At 44.0% G+C, this 16841-nt stretch overlaps 1 protein-coding gene across 5 annotated transcripts in view; it reads left to right on the plus strand.

Annotated features, from left to right (window-relative positions):
• The first annotated feature begins 541 nt into the window (after window positions 1-541).
• The window catches only part of mid1 (midline 1), a 31130-nt gene continuing 14830 nt past the window's right edge, over window positions 542-16841 (plus strand). The window contains exons 1-2 of one of the 5 annotated variants that reach the window (XM_061723421.1): window positions 542-676; window positions 13846-14573. In XM_061723421.1, coding sequence (XP_061579405.1) covers window positions 13902-14573 — 672 coding nt within the window. In that variant the 5' untranslated portion in view covers window positions 542-676; window positions 13846-13901. Of the gene's footprint in view, window positions 677-4412; window positions 4533-8469; window positions 8680-12066; window positions 12448-13108; window positions 13129-13845; window positions 14574-16841 lie in introns of those variants that run through there. The other 4 variants (XM_061723422.1, XM_061723419.1, XM_061723420.1 and 1 more) reach the window with 4 other exon arrangements.

Consider the following 16841-nt stretch of genomic DNA (forward strand, 5'->3'; position numbering starts at 1 on the left):
CATGATCACATGTAGAGAAATATTTTTAGAGTGATTCATTTACTTCGCAGGATGAATTCTCATTAGGGTGGAGAAAACCAATGCTCCTACTTAATAGCCAGAGAATTTCTCCTTTTTTCTTTTTGTACTCTCGCTTCTTTCTTTCTTTTTTTTGCCTGCTGGCTGCCGTGAGTCTGTTCTTGAGCCTCATATATCTCTGCTTGACAATGAAAATAAGCCCTATCTGCGAGATTCTATCTCTGACTTACCTTTAAATTAAAATGTTCTCCCCCTGGACGTAAAATTAATGCTAACTCGTTTATAGTATTGGTGCCGCTGACTTTCATGGAGCAAGGAGGAGGTGGAATCTCCACCTTTTCGGCTTCATGTACAGAGACAACAAACATCATCTTCACTCCATTCAGAGCTGGCTTACCAAAGGGTTAATTGTTCCTCTCAGGAGATCTGCATACTCCTGTAGTAACCTGTAAAGCAGAGAGGAGTAGAGCAAAGTGTGTGTGTCAGTGAGGTATGTGTGAACACAAGCCCCAGTGAGTGTACATGCAGACAGAACACCTTCAGCTCTCTGTCTCCTGTCTGTCTTACCTCAGGGGAAGTACCAGCTGCCTCAAAGTAATACTCTGCTTTAGCCTTCTCAGCAGGGGAGACACAAACCACCGCAGCCATGGGGAAGCAGGTAAGATCCCTCCAAGACACCTTGTAGGTTGTAGGTTAGGAGAGGAGAGGAAGGGCGAGGAGAGGAAATCTTTTGTGCAGACTCTAAATTGTGATCATTTCTGCCCGAGCAGAGCGGCAACGTGAAGTCTTCTTAAACTGAATGTTAATGATTTGCGAAAATTAATTACCGCAGATTAAGTATCATACCAGGATGCTGATTTGTTCTACTGGAGGACTCAACGCTCTGCACTCTGCACCGTCAGGGAAGTGCTAAATGAACTTGTGCCTGGGTGAGGAGGAATTTACCAACAGGAAAAGTCGTGCAAGAAGAATTAAATCGTGTGTGCAACTCATTAGGAGTGTTGGTTGTTTGCGTTTCCAACAGAGCCACATACATTGTCTTAATAGCGTGTTCGCTCTTGTTTGCACATGCATCACATCTGCTGACAGCTGACTTTAGCGCTGATCAACTGGCGTCCTCATAAAAACAGCTGCTGGTGGAATTATTCATCTGGAAAAAAATTTGTATTTCCTGCTCACAGAAAGGGACTGTTTTGTTTTTTTTTTTGTTTTTTTTTGTTGTCTAGGATTTTTGAGTTTTGGGTAGTTTTGAAATATAATTTATGGTTTCAAAAGAAAGCCATTGCTCTCCTGTTTTTGTTTTTGTTTTTTTTTGGTGGGAAAGCAGCGGCATGCTGTTCGCAGACAGAACAGAATGTGTTGTTGTGCCAAATAACTCTAACGGTGGAAGTCTGGTTTACTTGTTCACGTTTTCTACTCTGTCTTCCATACAGGCATGTACATGTTTTCTTACTTTGGAGCAAACCCTTTACTTCAGCTTTACAGAATTATTTATACCACTTTATTTCAGCCTGAGGTGACTTACGCTCACATTTTCTGCACTATACATTGACCGAAGAGGCAATCTGACTGTATAACTGTGTGAACGCTTTGGATATCGTGCAAGGTTTCTTTTTCCTTTCCGTCTTTTTTGTAATGGAAATCTTCTTCTTGTTGCCATTACAGAGCTCTGTTTGATTCAATTTGCACTCCAAATGGTAAACACAACAGTGGATCAGCGGTGCCAGCTTCATTAGCAGCTGTGAATTCTCCGGGCCCGGTTGTTGTGACAGGCCAAGAGCTGTTGCTGGGTCACTCTTGTTGTCAGAGCCAATAGCTGCTCATGAAAACGAGGTCCTGCGAGGAAACTGGGGCTTGGGATTGCATGTGTACGGTCCCATCACGGCTCTATAGCCCCATAAAGTTAACAAAGAGCAAGTCCCCAGGATGTAAAGTGAAGGCTCGGGGTTCGGTCCAGTAAGTTACGGTTTAAATCTCCCAGAGTTTAACGATATAATGTCTCACCAACAAATGCCTTACTATCTTTGTGCAGAGAAAAACACAGCTGAGCGTTATTTGATCACTGAACTGCAGAGTGTTTAAGGGTGCCTCAAAAATTCAAAGCTGTCTTGCTTGAACGCCTTTTTTTGGCAGGCTGGTGAGAAGTAAGTGAAGTAAGTAAGTCGGCTGCGCCACGCTGAGATAACATTCACAGCAAAACAGGTCGGCTTGCTTTTAACCGTTTGGGCGATCTTCAGGCCTCCGGTTCCTGCGTGCTTCATGCACGTCGAGGCTCTCGCTGACGGTTCGGACTGCAGCAATGACAACGGCATGAGAGAGGCCTCACCCTGGACAGATAGTGTGATGAAAACATCCCTCAGCCCACATTAAGCTGACACAGATCCAAACATCTGGGCTCCTGCCGTTGGCTCCGACGGCCTCTCCGGACATGTGAGAACAGCGCACCACAGCAGATGTTTTGACCTCATGCAGCAGATTTTGGGCATTTTAATTAAGACCGGAGAACAACAGCGTCTTAAAATTCTTTTTCGGAGAGCTGTAAATGAAATTGTTTCATGCGCCCGCGTTTGGATCGGCGCCGTCTGTAAACCGATTCAGACTCAGTTCAGCCGGACGAGTGACATTTATGAGTTTTTTTATCTTTCAGGGCTGGGTGTTGGCGTGAGCTACCAGATGGGGGGGGGGAAGAGAGGTTAAGTGCCTCGCCAGCACAATCTTTGATGAGATAAGTCCGGTGTTGTTGATGCGAGATCGCTGATAAAGATGCAACACAAGCTCTCATGCCACAGAAGGTGGAAGCAATTACAGACTCCTGCAAACAGCGAGGAACGTGGCAAGCGTTTCCTGCTCCCTTCCTTAAGGAATTATCCTTTTTGCTCCTTTTTTTTATTTTCTTTTTAGGAAAAAAGAAGAAAAGCAGAGTTTTTCAGGCGATGGAGCCGCGGCGCGGACTAAACATAGCGCATGACCTTTCTTTTCCAAAACCTCTTCAAGGTTTTGTTTGAGTGAGAAAGCACCAGACAGTGTAGTGTTTCACTGTTTTGCTTTAAACCACAAAGTATAACTGGCTGTCTTGGGAAATGATATATGAATGTTTCCTTTGGCTTTTTCTATATATATTTGCAATCTTTTGTCATAGGCCTCATATTGCAAACTCCGTGTGCATCATTGCACCAAAGCAAACAGTGATCCCAGTCAGATTACACATTCACAGAATATCTTTAAAGCTTTGCTCTCGAAGGTCCACATGATGCAATTACCAGTTCAATATGTATGGATTTACAGGAAACGACAGCGAGTGTGACGGCTGATTCCGGTAGCCATGAAAAACAGCTGCCAGAGGAGAATTTTCAAAAAAATTACCGCCAGGTCACTGCTCACAAGCGTCCTGTGTGCTCAGCCAGCTAATCATCAGCCGCACTAGATGTAGGCAGACATCGGGCCGATGTGCCCAGGAATTATTTTAAACGGTCTCTTTTCTAAGCGCGTGTGATAAATATCTCTACCAACAAAGAAAGGGCGCATCCTCTTTGAGAAACTTCTTTTACCTGTGATGAATGGCGCTTCTCCCGGCGGCTGAAGACAAACTGCAGTAACTGTTAATTGTCTTCGTGGTGATGTGTTCATCCGTTTGCCTGATGTCTGGATTGATTGCGTGCCGCTTAGTAATGGGGCAACACGCTTTGGGGATGGAAGCAATTATAAATTTTTACTTTTTCGCCACATTGAAGGCAGCCCGCGCTTTCATCTGATTGTTTATTGGCAAAATGAGGCACGCTCTGGACGTCCTAGTTAGGAAAATAATTACCGCCTGTAAGATCAGCGTTTGCACTAAAAAGAAAAAAAAAAGGCAATCTTGATGCCAAAGTACATGATAACTCAATTATGCATGTTCTTTCAGGTTTTAATTACTGTAATTTATATGGGCTTCTGGTGCAAGCATAAGATTGCAAAGCTGTTGGCATTGTATTTTCCGGATCCCTCTTTACCTGTGCGTGATCCGTGCGTTTATTCTGCGGATGTACAGAGTTTCATATTAAATGTGACGACGCAGCATCGCCCTGGAGACTGGTCCCATCTGTTTAGGGCCTGCATGCGTAGTTAGATCCTCATCACGCCGCGGTCCCCGAGGTTTGTGCACACGCCTTTGTCTCTCCATTTGTTACCTCTTTGTCTTATTGTTGGGAGGGTGGGGAGTCAGGGGGCAACTGCTCAACCTCAGCAGGGGGGGAGGATGATGGGCCCGCGCATTAATGGAGACAGCAGCCATGAAATGGCCCAGTGGAAGTGACGCTTCTTGGGCATGATTTATGCTTGCGTGAGCATACGGCTGGAACTGGGGTTGGGTGTGGACTCTCAGCAATGAGGGAGGGGGTGTGGAAAGACACCAGTCAGGGTGTTACTGTTTGTTTTGTTTATTCTTTCATCCATGTGCTATTGAAGTAGGGAGCTAAGCTGTCAATGGAAGTTGAATTCTACACCTTGCTTGAGATTATAACTGTGGGATCGAGCATGTAAGTCAATTTTCCTGCTCATTTTCTGGCCACTGACTGCAAAAGCATGCTTTGTTGTGCAGCACTGGTTTGCTGTGGTGTTATTTTGGGCCTTTGCACTTTGTCCCTCTGCAGATACATTAGCCTCGTCATTGCATTTATCATAAGTGTCTTTTTTCTTTTGATATGCATGAGAGAAGCCTGCACTTGGCAGAAGCTAAGCACCCCGGATGAAACGTAACCTTGTGACGTGAGGATGATGCAGTTTACACATTTCTGCATCCCCCTCGGAGAAATCCTGCTCTTTTTTTCAGCCGCCGCAGATTATGTAATATTTAATTTCACGGCCTACTTTGTTTCGACTTCTTATCTTCCCTTTCAGAGGAACATTTCTGGCCCTCTTTAGGTTTTTTCCAATTAATGCAGCTTGATGTGCCAGGCATTAGCTAGAGGAGTGCCCCAGGCAGCAAATGGCCTTATTTAATGAGGATGCATATTCATTTGTTTTGAAAAAAACTATTTTAGCAGTGCTGTCATTTATTGATAAGAGAAAATATATGTACAGTATAATCTGTTGTATTTATGGAGGTAACTTTGCTGGGATTACAGAAACAAATGTAAGCATTGTCATTGCACGAATACATAAACAAGAGATAATGTTATTGTCAGTACGACAATGTGCAGAGCCCTATTATAACAGAATACTCTGTTTTCTTATATTATGTCCAAGCTGGTACATTACAGTATATGATGTGTTGATGTTAAATGAGTGGATTTGAATAATAAAGCCCATTCGTTTTGACATAGAAAAGTAAATAACTCTGATCGATCTTCTGGATGGAAAGCCACAGAAACGTAGCGTGTCAGAGCGGATCAAGGCTGCGGTCCAGCTTCCAGTGGGCGAGGTGGGGACAGATGCTGAAACCACAAGCCAGACAAATTCTCTTTAATGATAAAAACAGAAACAGATTCATTTTATTTATTTATTTTCCTTCCATTTGATGTTTATTACAATGCAGTGAAGGGCGTGACTTTTGGTTGACCTGAGGGCTGGACTCCACCGTCCCCGGGCCTCTAATATCAGGGTGACTCTGAAAACCATGTAAATGTCCTGAAGTTTACGGCATCTTTCAGTACTGAAAGTAATTTCAGTGTAAGAGCAATTGGAGAAGGCATTTTTCTCACAATTTATGGGTGCGTTGCATGGCCTCGGGCAGGACCAATAACAATTCCCTTTTTTGATTTCCTGCTGCCATAAATTGCAGAAGAAGAGGTGGTACATCTAAGGACTTATATGGGAATAATGTAGCTTCGCTGTCTGTGTGTTCCTCGCAGAAAAAGGATTTGCTCTGCGCTGTTTACAAATCCATTAGCGCGCTGCTAATGTGTGCAGAATGATCCAAGCATGGGTGTCACACTGGAAGTCATGCTTAATTTGCTCATTGTTTCTCATTGCTTGTTGTTTAAAGAGTTTAGTCGTGGTCACGGGAGCAGAGTGACCTCTCTCAGGTATAGTTGTCACACTCACACTTTTGTTTCCCTCTCAAAAGGCAGCAGAAGCCAGATTGGCACTGGGATGCTGGGAGGAAGTGGGTAGTGACAGACAGCCGTAGGCCTGACTGAGAAACAAACAGGCTGTGAAGAGAGAGAGCTGAAGGTTTGCCAGTAAAAAGATTAGAGTGGCATTTGGCTCGAGAGCTGGGATGCATCGTTGCTCTTGCTGCACTGCCATGGCAACAGAAGCTTTATGCTTCCTTCACAGTCCCCCGCTGAGAGTCCAGACTGTACCAAAGAGTCATTTAGAGATCTTGAGATCATTCGGGTTGACCCCCCGACATTTTTCTATTTCCCCCACGTACAACAAAAACGGGATTTTCTTAAATCCAATTGTACGAAACAGACATTCCCTATAATCTCCGATTACCACTTCATTTCTGCAGCAAATAAGATGTAAATGAGTAAGCTGTGTAAACGTCCATTATAAATGTGCGTGTAACCTGAACGGAGCAATCTCATCCATCCAAGGGTTCCCATTTGTCATGGGGGGGGGGGGGACCTCTGTTCCTCGGTGACCAATCAGGAGTGCTTCCCTGATGGCTAAAAGCAGCCCCTCACCACCTCATCATCAAACCTGATTGACAGCCTCCCACAGAACCAGGAGGAGGGGGTTATTTACCTCCTCATGTTCTCATGGGACTAAGTTAATGATCCCTGCCAACAAAATAATAGAAAGAAGGGGGAGAAAAAAAAAAAGCCTGAGAAGTCGGCGCCTGGTTGAACCATTTGGATCAGTTTTGGCGTCCTCTTTGGATTACAGAAGAGGAGGCTGTGCGAAGAGAAGTGCAGCGATAGCAGCCCGGCCGATGAAGCAGCAGAAACCACACAGAAAGTAAGAGGTAAAGGGAGGCTTATGAGGCAAGCTGGCATTTAGGAAAGCCGGCAATTTGAGGAAACTCTCCACCTGCTTTTTTCTCTCTTTCTTTCTCTTCTCTGTATTCATGTGTGGACTGTTTGACTGCAGACTGTGAGGTAAGGCAAACTCTCCAGTGGATGACACCTAAGAAGTCACCCTGAAAGTCTCTTTTAGACCTTTTTGTAAAGCATTATGCATGCTTCACAGTATTGTGTATGCATTTTTTTTTATTTTCATGCTCGCTATGCCAACTTTCCTCAGCCAGTGAAGTGGATGTAAACAAATAAAACGGTGATGCTGCATCTCTTTTTCAGAATTTTCTCAGCAAGTCGGTTGAATCACTTTCCCGCTCTGCTGTGTTCACGCCCGTGTGGCCCCATTTTTGCTGACCTAACCACTGGATGTGCACGGGCTTTTCTGCAAGATCTCAACATTTTTTTATGTGACTTTTTTAGTCAATAACTCGGCGTAACATATCTTTAGAATCTTGAGTCACATTTCTTCTTCTAATATTTATTTTCGAACACGTTTGAACGCTGAAGGCTAAAATGAAACACAAGGACTTCTGGCAGGGGCTTTTGGCACACTACAAATTCATATGAATTCATGCCTCATGCACTGTGGTTTCACTCCGTTGCGCAAAAGTTCCTCTTGCACAGAGACACATTTGGAAAAAAAAACCTCATACCTGATGTTGCTGACAGGGTCGTCTGAGGTAATGGTGTCTGATCAATTGCTACGAACCTCACGGCTTGAAACTCGTATTACTCAATGTGATCGGCGGTCTGCTTTGATCCAAAAAGGAGTCAGCTTGCACGTGTTTGTGTCAGGGCCCGTTTTCCCCGCAGCTGAGACCTGGCGAGCAGGTGCCAACAATCTAAGATGACTCTCAACACCGTCTAAGTCAGCTGTCATAAACTCAGAGCACTTGCAGCGTTTCCCCCTCAGCGACTGGATCCACACTGACAAGTAAAGAGGCATGTTTTGCTTAGAGAAAAAATGGTTGCTATAGCGGTTGATAAAAGCAAACATAGGGATTTCTGACTTTCCAGTGGTTTTTCTTTTTTAAACCTGACAGTTATCAATAGTGTCGTCGCTTTGAAAAAGCAAAAAGGAAAACTGACAGTCCCCTAATAGACATCCGCTCAGCCATAACAGAATTTGCACTCGTTTACTCCTCTCTGGAGAATGTAATCATGATAAACACACACATTTGATTTGACTGTATTAAATCTTGCATTAAGCAGTAAGGGAAAAACATTTCCAGCTTCAGTAATCTAGAGCAAGTTTGCTGCGAATACTGATGAGGTATTTCAAACTTTGCCAGAATGTGCTCATGTGCTCAGCATTATTTGTGGTCATCTGAGTTTCACAACAAAGCTTTGTTAAAAGTTATCCCGGCATGTCATGCTCTAATAGCCCTGAGTGATAGAGCAAAGGAACAAAAGTCCTGCCCCTCTCATGCGATTGGTTCACGGAGCAATTTTGCAGCCCAGAAGATCTCGATGGGATAGTTCTCAATTCTGAGTCAGAGCACAGAAAAAAAAAGGTGGTAAGATTTGATCCTCCTGCAGGCTCAGAAGAGAGTGTTGAAGGCTCAGGAAAACCCGGAGAGTTGGAGAGGAGAGTCACTTTGCTTTAAGTTGAGAGTACTGCAGTGGATCAGCTTTTGCAGAGCTTAAACATCAACCTTGGCCAACAATAAAGTTTGCTCTTTCCTTCTCCTGCTTGTTTACCGTTGGAACCATGAAGCAGGTAAGTCACAGGGTCAACTCTCGGCGGTTTATGATTCTCTTTCTCTTGTGCTTTCCTGCTAAAGCGATGAGTCACCATGTGCTTCCAAGTCTTCAGGCTGGGATCTCTTTGTGCGTTTTGGCTCCTTTTTTTCTTTTTTTCTTGATCTTTTGAACTGTGGAAAAAAAAACTTGAGGGATAAGATGACTAAGTGAAAAGACTGAGAAAGGTCTTGTAATTAAACAGTGCCAAAGAAAAGTGGGGGTGTAGACAAAGTAGATTTCCAGCGTTAAAGGATTTGGTCTTTGACTCCAAGTGTTCAATTTGAAAGAAAATTATTTGTTAGCATAGTGGCTGTTGCACACAACCCTATTTTTGAACATATGGTGTTTTCCCCCTCTTCTTCAGTGTAATATATATAATAACTAATATATATATATATATATATATATATATATATATATATATATATATATATATATATATATATATATATATATATATATATATATATAGTTATTATCTTTATTCAGACTCAGAGCTCCTCTTCAGCACTGAAGAGGGTGGGGTGGGGCTACAATCTCCTATCTGACCTTATTAATTAGTAACTTTCTCCTGTGAGTGGGAGTGTGAGACATCTTACATGAGTACTGGCTCTAGCCACTAGTGTGACTAACAAATATCAAGCTGTCACCATGGCAACACATGTGGAAGTCTTAAAAAAAACACCCACTGAGCCACTTGCATGTGTTTTAAGTAAAGGATGAATATCGTAAATTTACTGAAATGGGAATTACTGCTATTCTCAGAAGATAGAGCTCTTTTTGATTGATTAAAATCATTAAAAAAAACATTACTGTGACGTTATAGGTAGTAAAATCAATATTTGCCACGCAGCACGTTTCACAGCGCATAACCTTGCTGCGTGCAGTTTCGCAGATCCGCCACACGATGTCGCCCTTCGCGCGTTTTCCTCCAGGCTGAAGCCTCATTATTGATTCACGGCATCTGCTAATAATGGCTCGGGCGACGACGGACACATAAAGGCACGTTTTAAGCATTTGTGTACTAGAAGGTGCGTATTTCCATGGATTCTGAGCTCGGGGACACATTTCCTCTGTTTGGTTTTCTTTGTAGAAGGTCACAGCCGCATGCTTGGAAAGTCAGATTCCGTGAAATTCCTGTGGCTTTGGAAAGGATGTGGTGTTTTCCCCGCTGATGCCACCTGCCAAGCCGCTGGGAGGAAATGAGAGTTTACAGCAACTTCTGATGCTGACCAGGATGACCTGGGCTGCACAGACAATAAGGCCACAAAGCAGTGGAGCACAGGAAAAGATTAACCTATTCAGCTGAACATTACACACTTCTTCCCAAAAGAAATTAAGAATGACATCAAGTGAATTATGAAAACTTTTTTTTTCTTTTTTCTTTTTTTTTTAAGTTTATACAATAATTTTCCTCTCATTTTTGGAAAGAAACGTATCTGACCACATCGGGCACTTATGCCGCTGTTATTCTTCTCAAAGCCATCATGTTTGACGGATGTGTTTTAAATTTAGTCACCAAGATGTGTAGGTTGGTAATGAACTTGTCCTCTGTAATCATTTCAGCAACAGCATTGGTGGCTGTTAGTCAGGGCCAGGCTCCATTAAGCTAATCTGGGTAATGTGTGCAGCTGCAGATCAGGTAGATTTGTCAGTCTAATCAGCTGGCTTGTGCCTCTGCAGCTGTAAATCACATTAGGCCTGAGTGGGCCGCTGCTGAGCCGGCTGCTGGAGGAAGCTGCAACCGGCCACACATTGGTCACAGCTACGCCGCGAAGACAGGATTACAGATAAATATGTTAGGTGTCAGCCCCAGGAAAGAAGACAAAGAGCAATCACACTCTTTCAGACTGTGAATAGCCTACATGGTTCAAAGCTGTTATTAAGGGTGATAAAAGACCGTAACCAAAAGGATTAGAGAGTGCTTGAGCAGGAAATTGCCTTCATATCTGCGGCACTGTAATTGTTTCATCTGTAAATGACCTATTACTTCCTAATCGAATAAAGCTCCAAATTTTAACTTCGTACCCCAGTTTGTCTTTTGACACCGAATCACAAAGTCGGATTTATGAATTTCACAGCACCTTGAATTTGATCTCTGCTCCTCAACTTTTAACTGATTTAAAATCTTACTTGTCCGTGAAAATTGAGCTCAAAAAGTTGGCTGGCCAATTTGTTAGTTGGGTTAGTGGCGTGATATTAGATTATCCATGCCTGGGACCTTGGGTGTGAGTACTGTGACGTGATTTGTGCTATAATTCTGTATTACACGTTTAAACTCGTCTAATTGTTGTGGTTGAGAGAAACGAACTAATGATTGCTTTGCTTTTTGACCTTTTCTCAATGGCAGACACATTATTTAACACAGTCTATAAATGATGACGTGTCCCAATTAGTTTGGCTCGCTGATATGGCCCGGAGAGGAAGTCGAACTCGTCCCTGAACGTGGAGATTTGCTTTGTTAGTGTTAGACTTCTTCCCTCTTTCTTATCAAACAGCTGCATAAACTCACCTCACGAGTCACAATTTTGTACTCCCATGTTAAAAAAGCACACATGAGAAATAAAACCTCCTTCAAATATTTTCTAAAGATCTTTCTGAGCATCGTGAAATATTCTGTGTTTGCTCAGATTGCTAAATTTTTCCACTGATGAGACTGACTCAGGAGAGGAAATTCCTTCCCTGAGACCGTCTAGAAAGCATCCTGGGAGTACCGGTCTTATTCTCACGTGTGTGTTGGCGGCGCAGCTTTGCATCTGTAGCTTTTGTCTGAGCTTTGGTGAGTCTGTAATATTTACAGTGTGTATGTCTGTCTCTCCGAGTGTGGATAGTCACTCTGGGGACTCCTTTGAACGACAGGAGACTCCAAATGGAGAGCGGCGGGGATGTGTCTGGAAATAGAGGCACACGATAAGCAGATGGTACCTCCGTGATTCCCCACATCAGGGCCAGCAGGGACAGATGCGGATGTCACAGATGATGTCAGGCTGTGTCTGGCTTCTTCAGCTGAATTCTTACGGCGAAGAGCTTAGCACCTTTTTAGTTTCTCCTCGGGGACTGTGCAGTTATTTTAACATTATGGAGTTTTAATTGTTCCATTTCACATATCACAAGGCTCTGAAAGGGGTATTGATTCTCCCTTGTTTTTCTGGGTGCTGGAGGAGTTGGAGTCCTACCCAGGGCTTTTGCAGGCTCTCAGCCTTTATCTCTGATGGGACTGCCAAGAAAAGTTGGAATCTGCAGCTTTGTGCTGCTGGAAGCAGTGGGACAGTAACACTGGAGAGCCTGTAACTGATCCCAAATGCTTTGAATTTGTGAATGGGCAGGGCTGGGAGGACAGTGACCTGCCTGTGGGTATACGTGGGCTCTGCATGATCCTGACCCTCCACTTATTCGCTGATTACTCCCTCTCTCCTACCCGCACGCTGTCTGCCTGCTCTCCCCTCTCCTTGCAGCGCTGGCCAGAGCTCCTGCTGTAGGTGGAGCTGGCTTTCCTGGAATTGTCGGGCAACTTTTCCTGTTGTGCTTGCTCCCCTCTTGCTCAATCTCTTTTGCTTTTATGACAGCGTTGGCTGCTGGATTCCTGCGGTCGTGAAAGCCCTGGTGCCATCCGGGTGCATATCTCTACAAGCATGCTGGAGTTTCTCTCTGGTGCATTTGTTGCAGGCTTATTTTTATGATTCAGGTCAGAAGTTTTCCTTCAGCAAAAATGTCTCGGCAGAGCAAAGGGAGGCGAAATCCATCGGTGGGTAAAGTAAACTGTGTATGAATGGGAGCGCTCTCAGGAATGCATAATGTACTTGGAGCTGTAATACTGTTTGCAGTGGCTCCTTGCCACGGCGTTATCTTAGAAGCTTTTTTTTTGTGTGCATGTCACATGATATTTATGCCATAGGTGATGACATCAGGAGATTAGCCTCTTTGTATTGTGTTCGTGAAACAAAGCTCTTTATTAACCTTGTTCTTAGGACATTATGCTTAAACCAACAGAACAAAACCTGCAAAAGTTCCTGCAAAATTCTGTGCTATTGTCTTGTATCCTTTCCGTGAAAATCAATCAGATGGATACAATAGTTGACAAGTTGCTTTCTTTTTCCTTTGAAAACCTAACTAAGTGCACATTCATTTAGAAATAGTATTCAAAATTGAAATGGCATGAAAAAAGCTTTATGTTTAGTATGTTCTGTTCATGGATGATGACCAGGTCGAGAGGTCGTCTTTGATCTGAGTGAATCCCAGGCACCTGCGTTGGTCGCTTTTGTACGTGACGAACAATATAGCAAAGAAACAAAGGCCCTTAGATGCATCGCAGCCACGAGAGACGAGTGCAACAATTGCTTCTTGTCTTGCGCGGTACAGTGGGATAACCGCATGTCTGAGGACTTGAATGGGGCAGGAAGAACAGACCCAGGTCTTTTGCTCGGAGGTAATTGCTATATCCTCGCGACTTCAAACGGCCGCTTGTGCCCGACTGTCCTAATAATGAGCTTTTGCCCTCTTCACACATAATGAGTGGAAGTAGAGAGTTCACATACAAGAGACGCTGTGAGCACAGTGTGTCTGCTCGCAGCTGGGGTGTCCGACTGGCCGGGAACAAAGGCTTAGTGTCTGTGATGGTGTAGAGTCCCAGCCATCAGCGAGCAGGCCAATATTCTTCTGCTCGGCTGGGCCTGTCAGCCCCGTCCCGACCCGCTCGCCTGCGGGCTGCAGCGAGGACAGGAGCACATGCAGACTGTTCCGGTGCCAAATTAAAATGAGCGGCTGTTGCCTTTCTTTAAGTTCGAACAGATGAACCCGACAGAAGTATAAATCTTACAAGAAAACATGTGTTTTTGATCCATCGTTCCCCGGCTTCCTTCTTTTCTTCTTCCAGTTAGCTTTATTTCCATTATTCCACATTTCTCAGTATCTACATGTTATCCATATTCATATTCAGCCTGCAGTAGGAAATCAAGGCAGAAATGAATCATTTTCTGGATTATCATAAGCAGTTTAATTAAGACAGAGTAGGAATGCCTTTTATGCTTCACTAATAACTGTTAGAGCTTTAAGTCCAAGAAGAGTTAGTACAACTTTGAGCTTGTATTTATAGGGGTGTTTACGACCCGATTTGACTTTTTTCACATCTCTGTCACCTCTACAGATAGCTGATCAGCTTCCTTGGATTTCGCTGACACTCCTAATTTGTTCTGCCTGAAGATGGAAACACTGGAGTCGGAGCTGACCTGCCCAATCTGCCTGGAGCTCTTTGAGGACCCGCTGCTCTTGCCCTGTGCTCACAGCCTTTGTTTTAACTGTGCCCATCGCATCCTGGTCTCCCACTGCACCCCCAGCGAGCCTATCCAGTCCATCAGCGCCTTCCAGTGCCCGACCTGCCGCTATGCCATCACCCTCAACCAGAGGGGTCTAGAGGGACTCAAACGCAACGTGACCCTGCAGAACATCATCGACCGCTACCAGAAAGCCTCTCTGAGCGGACCTAACTCTCCCAGCGAGTGCCGGCGCGAGCGAGCGACCGTCCCCGACAGCAGCAAAGCCATGACATCTCCCTCCGACCGGGTGCAGTGTCAGTTCTGCGAGCAGGACCCGCCGCAGAACGCGGTGAAGACGTGCGTCACCTGCGAGGTGTCGTACTGCGAGGAGTGCCTCAAAGCCACTCATCCGAACAAGAAGCCTTTCACAGGCCACCGGCTGATCGAGCCCCTGCTGGACTCCCACCTGCGAGGGCTCATGTGTCTGGAGCACGACGACGAGAAGGTCAACATGTACTGCGTGACGGATGAACAGTTGATCTGTGCTCTCTGTAAGCTGGTCGGCCGGCATCGAGACCACCAAGTCGCGGCGCTCAGCGACCGATACGACAAACTCAAGGTAGGACACGATTCATTGTGGGAGGAATGCTCGGGGGACTTATGATGCAAGCATCTCCACAAGCCTTTTTCTTTTTATGCTTGTTTTCACCACTGAATTTAAGTTTGACGTCTGCATTTATCACAAACCTCATTACAGCCCAAATATCTGCTCCAGCTGATAATGAATCTTTTGAGTTTTCATTTTATGATCGTCTAAAGTGAGCATTTCCACTGCATCCTGTTAACAGGGCAAAACAAGTGACATAAATCATAGTTTATCAGAAAGTAAGGACAAATATTGATAGAGTAGAGTCGGCAGATGAAACTGAAGCTTATTTGTTACCTTTTATGTGCACTTGAACGATCTGCTGTTTGAAAAATACACTGATGTTGGGAGTAGAAGAGGAGCAGTCGGAAAGTGCATCCATCTCTCAGGTCAGCGGTTATTCTAGAAATTGTGGCAGCAATCACCACCAAAATTGAATGGTTTCTTCTTTTAGACATTTCATGTGAACCAACCGTTGACTTTTAAGTTAACCTGCACGTTGCACGTCTGAACTTTCTGGGAAGAGCAGTTAGACACTAACATGACAAATGACATCCTTGCTCAGTGACAGTTTATGATGGCTTGTTTGTCTGTGAGTTGAAAGCTGTCTCTTTATTTGTTAGAGTAAAACGTTATACGGTGGTACAGCCACAGACAACTTTCAGGGTTTCACATCAAGTGGAGCTGCTCGCTTTCAGCAGCTGGGACGGCATCAATAAGACATGAGACAGTGCTGCTGGCCGAGGGATACAAAAAAGATGCATCTGCTTTCCTTTCACTGTAAACTTGAATGCACTACCATCAAAAGACATTTTGCCCGGTTCACTTGGAGTGTTATTGTAGATCCAACAGCATTACAGGATCGTTTTATGGTCTGCTACAAAGCAGCAGCGCTTTATTGAAAAGGCTTTAAGGTTATAGCTGTAGGTTAACTGTAACATGGGTTTAAGAGCATTTCCACATCAATGTTTACAGTCAAACTGAGAGTTCATCAAAGCTGATCTAATAATATGCATGGTAACGATTGCATGAAAAGAAAAAGAAGCTGCGTCTTCTTTTTTTATCCCAGTTCCCACAGTCGTTTTGCATGACCTATAAAAAAGATGGTTCGTGCATCATAACTAATGCCCGAAAACCCGCCGTGTGCCCGTTCCTCTCCTCCACGATGCTTGCTGGATGCAGACTTTGGGACGTCGGGTCGGACGGCCAGTCTTAACTTCTCTCCTTTGTCTGATCGTGCTGTTGTTGTGCAGAAATCCCTCGGCGGCTTTCTCTGCGTGGGGCCTGATCATTCACAGCAGGAGGCCGACCAGGTGATCAGCATCACTTATTTAACGGCGAAACCGTGACAGAGTAACTGTATAAATTTGCCTGAAACTGTAAATGTTTCCATCTAAAAGTAAATATGCAAGATGAAAGATCTTAAGAGGTCACAACTGGTTTGTAAAACTGGGTAATGAGACATAATAATGGTGGTAACTACTGTATTAGTTATAGTGTTCATCTGTTGAAGTCCTTTTATTTCATGCATAAGTACAAAACATAACTGGATAGCATCCCCTGATCATCAATAACATTATAATCAAGCTGATTCTTATGGATTACTACTAGTTACAACATGTTACTTTGAATCTACTGAAGGATATGAACTGGTTACTTATGTTCTGTATGAACTTGTTTGTAAAGCTTTTATGATTGCTTTATAAACTACTTGCTGTATTCATGTAGTTGTCTTTCTATCCTGTTTACTTCATATTACCTGCAGTGACTTCCATTGTTAGGAACCTCAAGTGAAAGAGGAAATGGCAATTCCCATCTTAAAAAGGTTTTTTTTCCCCCCTCGCGGCATGCAGGGCAGGATCACGGCGGCATGCAGCTGCAAGCGTGGTTCTGATGAGACTTTTATGACTTTGCTGACCTGCTGCCGCACAGTTTGCTTTTAATTCAGGCATAAAGTGTGTGTGTGTGTGTGTGTGTGTGTGTGTGTGTGTGTGTGTGTGTGTGTGTGTGTGTGTGTGTGTGTGTGTGTGTGTGTGTGTGTGTGTGTGTGTGTGTGTGTGTGTGTGTGTGTGTGTGTGACGCAGTGGGATTTCCTAAGTGTGATCTTAGCATTGTAACAATAATTAACATGTTTTTTGTTGTATTTTTGTTTATGTTTTAAAATTAATTGAACGACTTATATGAAGTAGACAAAACTGTCATGCTCGTTAATATTTGAGAGTTTCAAGTTTATTTAAATCC

The sequence above is a fragment of the Cololabis saira genome, chromosome 6 (genome assembly GCF_033807715.1).
Source record: "Cololabis saira isolate AMF1-May2022 chromosome 6, fColSai1.1, whole genome shotgun sequence".
Taxonomy (NCBI): domain Eukaryota; kingdom Metazoa; phylum Chordata; class Actinopteri; order Beloniformes; family Belonidae; genus Cololabis; species Cololabis saira.